Here is an 8634-nt window from a genome sequence, read left to right as displayed (position 1 = left end):
AGAGGAAAGAATTAAAGGAGAGAGAGAGAGAGAGAGAGAGAGGAGCGGTGGCCTTAAGTGAGGGGAGGGACACCTCACTAAGGGCGACATACCCTCACTAAGGGTGACGTCACCCTTAGTGAAGTTAATACCCTCATACCTTCACTAAGGGTGACATCGCCCCCTTAGCGAGGGTACCCTCCCCTCACTTAGGGAAACCACATCTCTCTCTCTCTCTCTCTCTCTCTCTCTCTCACACACAAAAAAGGACATACCATTATTTAAAATTTTATATATTGAATAGAATAATTATTTAAAATTATAATTTTAATCATAACAATATGACCATTACGTATAAGTTATATGTATTCATGAAAATTTAAGATAGTTAAAAAAGTAATTATTAATTGAAGTTAGTTATGTAAGCATTTATTATTAAATATAATTATTAAAAATAAATTTTAAATTTCATACATTAATGACACTATTTATTATGATTGAAGAATGTTTTTATGTTTGTCAAAATTAATATTCTTTTTTAAAAATGAATGTATTTTTAAAAATTTATTCTAATATGTTTAGATTTAGTGTTTAAAGTTTAAATTCATTTTCATTAGTTTGTTGTGTGTTTGTGAGATATAGTAATTGAAAAATAGAGATCTTTTTCTTTCCTATCTTCTTTTGATCTGTTTTTTTCTTCATTGACATGGAGAATACAACTTTTCAAATTTTTATAGGAGGTTTGGAGAATGATCCACATATGACCAGATTGATGATACATCAAGGGAAACATTTGCATGCGGTGCAAAGGGCCACATCAAGGCAGGCATTGTAAAAGATAAGAGAACTTGTGCAAGAGATAGTTTCAGATGGGGCTGCAAGTGGTCCAAGGAAGATACAACTGGATATAACCAAACAACTTGTATTGAATGGAGTTGAGGCACACGAAGAATGGATCAAATATTAGCAACATGGAGTTGTCGCTATTATTGGAACACATGCATCCCCTAATTCAATGTCAAAGGTAATGCGTATTCCATAATGATTTTAATTTTTTGATTATTCTTCTCAGCTCACGTTTACATAGTTTGTTAAGTTTCTCTTATAGATTCAGGAGGATGGTACGTGTCTAGGATCAACGATTCAGTGCAAGGAGCAGAATCCACTATCCTAGAATTGAAGAGACAATGTGCTTTTGAGTTCTTCCATGGTGGCCGTTTTCCTGGGCAAGCTTTGGACGAGGCAAAGCAGTGTTACGTATTTAAAATTTCAACCACAGGGCCTGCATCAAGTTTGGATCTGGTGAACTGTATGTGCCAAACAAGAGATAGTGATTTGAGAAGGGCTTGGGTTTGTTTTGATCACGTCAGGCGTGTGTAGGGATAGACAACAATGGTTTCACATATATATGATTCAAGGTACATTTTGGTCTTGTCAAATTCTTCAAAAGTTTGAACTTGTTTTCAGCTGCTTTTTCCAATTGTTATACTTCGTCTGTCATGCCATGGCAACTTACACCTGCAGATCTACATTATTTAGATCATACATGATCGAGACAATCATGGTGCCTTAAGGCCTCACTTTAATGGGCTGCCTTAAGGAACCAGTAACCATGGTTCAGTCATCTTATGCTCTTGACGATAAAGCAGTCACCATATAATGGCTATGCAAGATTCCCTTAGGAGAAGACTCATTCAGGTTCTCGATCTTTCCACTTGATGCAGATGGCTGATCAAGGTGAATCTGCTTGAAATTCCCTTAACAGGCAACTCTGAATGAAACTCGATCTTTCCACTTTGACACAGATGGCTGATCAAGGTGAATCTGCTTGAAATTGCCTTTCAAACCATTTGTTGCATCACATTACTTCCCTCTTCTTGATCGATCGACATGCCAGTTCCAGAGAAGATGTTGGACAGCAAAACATGAGCAGCCGCATTTGTTGGCTCCAACTTTAGCATGTGATCAGAGAATCGCCCTGCAAGATCTATGTCGGCATGGCTTTTGCATGCACTAAGAAGGCTCATCAACACTACAACATTGGGTTGAAATGGTATTTTGTTGATGAATTCCTCTGCCTCATGCAAGCAGCCAGCACGACCCAGCAAATCTATGATGGAAGCATAGTGGTGAACTGATGGTGTGATGCCATTACTTCCTAACATGTGATTGAAATAGTGACAAGCTTCACCAACTAAACCGGCATGTCTGCAAGCACTGAGAACACTGCTGAAGGTGAACTCATCGGGTTTGATCCCTGCAGATTGCATTTGTTGGAATAGTTCAAAAGCCTCCTTGCCATTACCATGCTCTGCATAACCTCCAATCATCACATTCCATGACACAGCATCTCGTTTCGGCATACCATCAAAAACACGGTGTGCATCTGAGAGGCTGCCACATCTAGAATACATATCTACCAGAGCATTACCCACATTTACATCTGACTGATAACCCTCTTTTACAATGTTCACATGAACTTCCCTACCCTTTTCTATGTCTAAAAGGCCAGCACATGCACCAATTACTGTTCCAAAACTGATATGATTTGGGCGTATCCCTTCTGCCTGCATTTGAACAAAGAATTCAAGTGCCTGGCTATGATGCCCATGCTGCACGTAGCCTTGAATCATTGCAGTCCAAGAGAAAATGTCCCGCCTAGGCATGTGGCCAAAGAGTTCAAGTGCTTCCTTGTCTGGCCTATGTCGCACACACCCTGTGATCATTGCCGTCCACGACACTTCATCTCGAGTTCCCATCTTGTCAAATAGCTTGTGCGCTTCTTCCATGCACCCACATTTTGCATACATATCTAAAAGGGCATTCACCACTGCAAGCTCTGACTCGAGTCCCACTTTTCTGATTTCCTCATGAATATCCTTGCCCAGGGACAGGTCTGTCAAGCTGGTGCAGACACTGAGAATGCAACTATAGGTGAACTGGTCAGGTTTAAAACCTTCAAGCTTCAGTTTCTCAAAATGTTTGAAAACCTCCTTGATGTTACCATGCTGGGCAAACGCTGTAATCATGGCATTCCATGTGACAAGGTCCCTCTTTGACAATTGCATGAAGAGCTTATGTGCGATTTCTAGGCTTCCACATTTGGCATACATGTCAAGAAGAGCGTTCCCGACATACAGACAGTACTGATACTGAGTTCTGACAATGCGGGCGTGGACCCTTTGTCCCTCCTCTAAGGAGGGTATGGTGGCACATGCATTGATGATGATATTGTAGGTGTAATGATTTGGCATCATGCCCTCATGTTGCATGTGCCGAAAAAGATCCATAGCTTCATGACCATGCTCATGTTTGACATAGGCAGCCATCATGATGGTCCAAGAGACAACATCCCTAACAAGCAAATTGTTGAACACATGGTATGCATTCTCCAAGGTAGAGCAGTTGCAGTACATTCTAACAAGGGCAGTGCCCACAATCACATGTGATTCCAAGCCACCTTCTATGACAAGAAAGTGGACTAACTTGCCTCTACGGTGGAAATCCGGATTAGAACATGCACTTAGCAGACTAACAAAGGTTACCTGGTTGGGCTTGACGCCTTCTTTTTGCATGTTATGGAAGAGATCAAATGCCTTCTCACCATGGCCATGTTGTGCATGACTTGCAATCATGGTAGTCCAAGATACTACATTTTTCTTAGAGATTCTGTCAAACAAGTGGCATGCCTCTGCTAAAATCCCACACGTAGCATATATGCTGAGAAGGTTATTGACTAGAAAAACCTCTAGTTCAAATCCATGCCTGATGATGAGGTCATGAAGACGCTTGCCTTCCAGGAGGGCTTGGGTTGAAGGGAGAATTGGGCGATGCAGAGCAGTTAGAGCTTCCATGAGCTTCCTTCTTTCCCATATTCTGTTGTGATTATCGTTGTGGTTGCTGTTGTTATTGAGCTTGACCACAGCAGCAGTGCTGAGCAGGGCCGCCCTTGAGGCACCCTTCAAATGATTGGGTATTGGGTGTAGGAGTTCGTGCAAGTGCAATCTGCAGTTGGGTGGAGTAGATCGAATCATGAACAGAGCTTTTTTTACTTCAAGGTTGCATGGGCGAGGGGTACATGATGGGGCGCATTACCGCACTGTTCGCACATAGCTTCCAAGGGTGTATCTGTCCCACAAAAAAAAGGGATTGTCAACACCAGACTGCTCTGCAGCCCCTCCACCACTGACCTCCCCATGCCTTGGTTTGTGCCCGCATGTAGGGTAATCATTTGTGCTTCCATTCAAAGAAGAGGATTATGCCTACAATGAAGATTCTGTCTGGATTGCGAGCATATATTGTTGAGGAAGAGAAGGGAGGGGCCAATACAGAACATTTGATATTTATGTTAGTATTAATGTTGATTGAGGTTCATTATTTTTTGGTTGAACCTTAGAATCCAAGATAACCCTCCAACAAATCTAATGATTTATCGTATTTTATGCACTTCGGGCCATATTGAGTGTGTAAACACACACACACACACACGAGTGTACCTTGTTTTTTTGGACCAATAAATAATATATATATATATTAAAAAAAGAAAACAAAACTTTACATAAACTTCTTACAATGTCCACGGTCAGCAGCCCTTAACCAAAAAATATATATATATTACAAAAAGAAAACAAAACTTTACATAAACTTCTTACAATGTCCACGGTCAGCAGCCCTTAACCACATCAGCATAAGAGTCCCCATTCAGCAGACTACACATCAAATCCCATCTATCATCCTCTAAAACAAAAGAAGATTCACCCCAAGATAAGTGATATCCCAGCAAGATACAAGCCTCAATCAAAGCTTCAGATGTGCAACCCCTAGGGGTCTGTTTTTCCCAGATCTCACCCTTCATCTCCCCTTTTTGAAACCATATTTTGACAGTTGGTTTGGCCCCCACTCGATTTTCAATCAATGCCACAAAAATGTAGCTAGCTTGTTTGACCTTTTTATACCACCCCTTTGTTCTAGGACCATACCAGGTTTTCTTGGTCTTCACCCTCAGCCTTCTGAGACCCTGCACAACAATATCCCAAAAGTTAGGCATAGCTCAATATGTTTGCAACTGACCCCCCATGGTTAAGGTTCAGATAATAGCACAATGCAGAGACTAAATCAGCTGAAACACCTCAGCTCCACTAATCCTATCAATCAAACATACAGACCAACACATACAAATACATTTATGCATTAATCCACTAATAACAATCCTTGCATCACAAGCTTTATGACATACAATACAATTTTTGAAATTCCAGATTTCTAGAAATTCTAGACCCATTTCCCAATTTGACCCAAGCTCCTCTAGTAGCAGGGCACTCCCAAAATGTATGTTTTCCATCTTCCAAGGCATTCTTGCATCTAGGGCAACATCCACTTGTGAAGTTCCTTTGAACCAATTTAGAGCCAATGGGCAAAGCTCCCATACAAACTCTCCACAAGAACACCTGAGATTTGGTAGGTATTTCTATTTCCCATATTGCCTTCCACTTCCTTCTCCAACAGTTAGGACTCCAATTCACGCTCCATATTCTATTACAGTGAGTGACATTATCTTCACTTACCCTCAAGGCACTATACAACACTCTGGTTATGCCTTTCTCCAACTTAGAGCCATTAAACCGGGACCAATCCGATGTCCAGCCTTTCTGCACTTCCTCCAACACATACCTAACCAACTGTGCTTCTCTGTTAGACAAGGCAAGATCCATCTCCAATTTCTCTAGCTCTTTCCATCCCACGATGCATTATCCCAGGAGTCTCTAAATCTCCTCAACCCCTTATTATTCAATCTTTTGGCTATTCTAGGGTCTTGTAAGGCTAAGGGGGGATTGAACTTAAGAGTCTATCAAATCCCTAAGCACAATAAAGAATTCCATGAAGCTCTGCCACATCCATCCCATACCATGAGTTCTAGCACCTCTTTTCATTTAGAACACAACATCCTACACAGTGGGGACCCAATTATTTTGAGAGGGGCATAAGGAAACACTTCCACACTCCATCCAGGTACATAGCTGAACATTCCACCAATTCCCTTAACACCTTAGCCCAGATTTCCTTTTGGTTAAGACATTTGGGAAGAAATACAGCCAGTCTTGCAATGGTGTGAGAGGAGAGATGAAGAATGCCAAGCCCACCTTCAAATTTAGGCATGTAAATTTTATCCCAGGCAGGCAAGCTAGGCAAGAGTCTTCTTATTAGACCCTCCATTCCTCTATACAAAGTCACTAATGGGTCTAATTATCTTATGCCAGTGCCCTTTTCCAAAATCCAGCACAGGGCGGCAGAGAAACAAAATATAAGCATTCAATACTGTGTTGCATATAGCCACCCTATCATGAAAAGGGACCCTGATGCCCTCCCACTTCTTTAATTTTAGAATATAAGCATTCAATACTGTGTTGCATATAGCCACCCTATCATGAAAAGGGACCCTGATGCCCTCCCACTTCTTTAATTTCAGAATATAAGCATTCAATACTGTATTGCATATAGCCACCCTATCATGAAAAGGAACCCTGATGCCCTCCCACTTCTTTAATTTCAAAAGAAACATGTCTAATGCCCTGTTTATTTGTCACATCCACCCCAAATGGGACCCCTAGGTATCTGATAATCTGACCTCTCCTCACCACCTCACACCCCCATCCATCTCTCCAAATCAAAATTATTGTCCTCAAACAAATTGATCAGCTTAGACTTGTGAATATTACATTTGGATCTTGAAGCATCAGCAAACTCTTGTATAATATCAAGAGCCAATATGACATTATCATTATTAGCTTCCAAGAAGAGTAAGGAGCCATCAAGAAAACATTGCATAACCAATTTCCCCCCCATCACTTTACTTCAAGCCCTTCACCCTCCCATGAGAGGAAGCCATCTCAAGGGCTCTAATCAAGGGGTGAGAGGCAATAGCAAAGAGAAGGGGAGCAAGGGGATAGCCTTGTCTCACTGATCTGTGAACCTCAAATCCTCCAACAACTCTTCCATTCAGCAATAAATTAGACTTGCTCCCTTGAGTGAGAGTAAATATATAAGCAGACATTTTGGAGCCAAAACCCAATTTGTCCATTACTCTAGCCACAAAGGACCAGTGCAGCTGTAGAAGAATACATTTTTGTTTAGTCTTCAAGGCCACATCCCTTCCCAACATAGCAGCATAGATGTTATCATAAATGGATATCCCCTTGATAAAGCCATGCTGTTTCTCAGAAATCATCTCCTATAGAGCAAGGGTTATTCTAATAGCAATGACTTTGGCTAAGATTTTGTATATGACAATCAATAGAGTGATAGGCTTCATTATACATTCTCCACACAAACTCCTTAAGATAAGGCCAGAAAGCAATAAAAAACTCCATAGATAGCCCATCCCAACCAGGGGACTTTTCTCTCCCTAGTCTCAAAAGGGCCTCCCAACATTCCTCCATTTCAATGTCCCTTTCAAGCCATTTGGCTCTATCAATGTCCAAACTCCTATTAACCTATTCCAGAATCTTAGATTCTGCTTGGGATCTTCTAGCTGACACATCCTCCCTAAGGGTGAGAGTACCACCTAAGTACTCCACCCATTTCCTAGCTATTAGACTCATCTTTTAGTTCCTGCCCCTTGTCATACAATATCCTTCCTACAACCTCTTTACCTCCTCTTAGCTCTTCAGTTAGCTTGAACAGATGCCCATCAGGTTTCCTTTTATTGGTAAAGGTTTTCCATTTATACTTGGCTTCTTCCTTCTTAGAGCACTTTTCATCCTCACTTTTAAGCCCACCTTGGCACTTGAAATACCAATTTTTCTCTTCTGCAATTAATTTCCCCACCTGCCTCTTCTTCTGAAGAGATTCCAAGAGATCCCCCCATCTCTTTCTTTCCTATCTACCCTCCTCAGCCCTTAATTTCCCTACTCCCCTAATTATGCCCTGCATTTCATTAGCAAACAATCTCCAAGATCCTTGCACGTATCCTTTACCTTTGAGTCTCCCTATGGCTTGCTCAGTTTGCTGAACAAACAGCTCATCTTTTAAAAGCAAATTATTCACCCTTAGTTTCCTAAAGGGGAACTTCTTCAATTCAACCTCATCTTCACCAAGCACATGCCATCCCCACTTAAGGGCCATATGATAAAAAAGAGCAGTGTTGGAGTCAATAGACATTTTAAGAGTATGAGGAATCCTAGTGGCTTGCTGGCTAAAGAAAACCCTATCAATTCTAGATGAAGAACCAAAGTATTGCAAGCTAAAATAGGTATGTCCCAGATCCCCCATCTCCCAACCATCTCTCAAGCCTAACTTACTTCTTAGCCCTTCCCATTTCACCTTTTCATGACCCATCACCATAGTACTCCCCCACATCTATCCCCGGTTTGTTCTTGTACCATATTAAAGTCTCCCATGAGGATGCAATGCTCCTGGAAAATTAAAGTTGGCTATCCATTCCCACATTCCACTCCTTACTTTATGGTTGTGAGCTCCATATAAGTTAACTATCCAAATCTTCTCTCCTTCCAAATCAATTTCTACTACCAAAATCCTTCCATTAGGGTGATTAGCTATAATAATAGGACACAAGCTGTTTTTAACAATAGTCATGACACCACTAAACCCACCTTTCACCCCCCCATACAAAACAGTCCAATCTTTGAACTTATCCTT

The 8634-nt window shown here is 41.2% G+C and overlaps 1 protein-coding gene across 1 annotated transcript; it reads right to left on the bottom strand.

The window, feature by feature from the left end:
- Positions 1-1391: 1391 nt before the first annotated feature.
- Positions 1392-4332, bottom strand: LOC147627741 (pentatricopeptide repeat-containing protein At2g13600-like). Its single transcript, XM_086814683.1, has one exon. The coding sequence runs from the start codon at positions 4011-4013 to the stop codon at positions 1821-1823; it is 2193 nt and encodes a 730-aa protein (XP_086670809.1). The 5' UTR covers positions 4014-4332; the 3' UTR covers positions 1392-1820.
- Between the last annotated feature and the right edge of the window lie 4302 nt (positions 4333-8634).

The sequence above is a fragment of the Cibotium barometz genome, chromosome 20 (assembly GCF_041138505.1).
Source record: "Cibotium barometz isolate CiBa-2024 chromosome 20, ASM4113850v1, whole genome shotgun sequence".
Taxonomy (NCBI): Eukaryota; Viridiplantae; Streptophyta; class Polypodiopsida; order Cyatheales; family Cibotiaceae; genus Cibotium; species Cibotium barometz.
The sequence above is the reverse complement of the archived record's forward strand: the minus strand, read 5'-3'. Positions and strand labels throughout refer to the sequence as shown.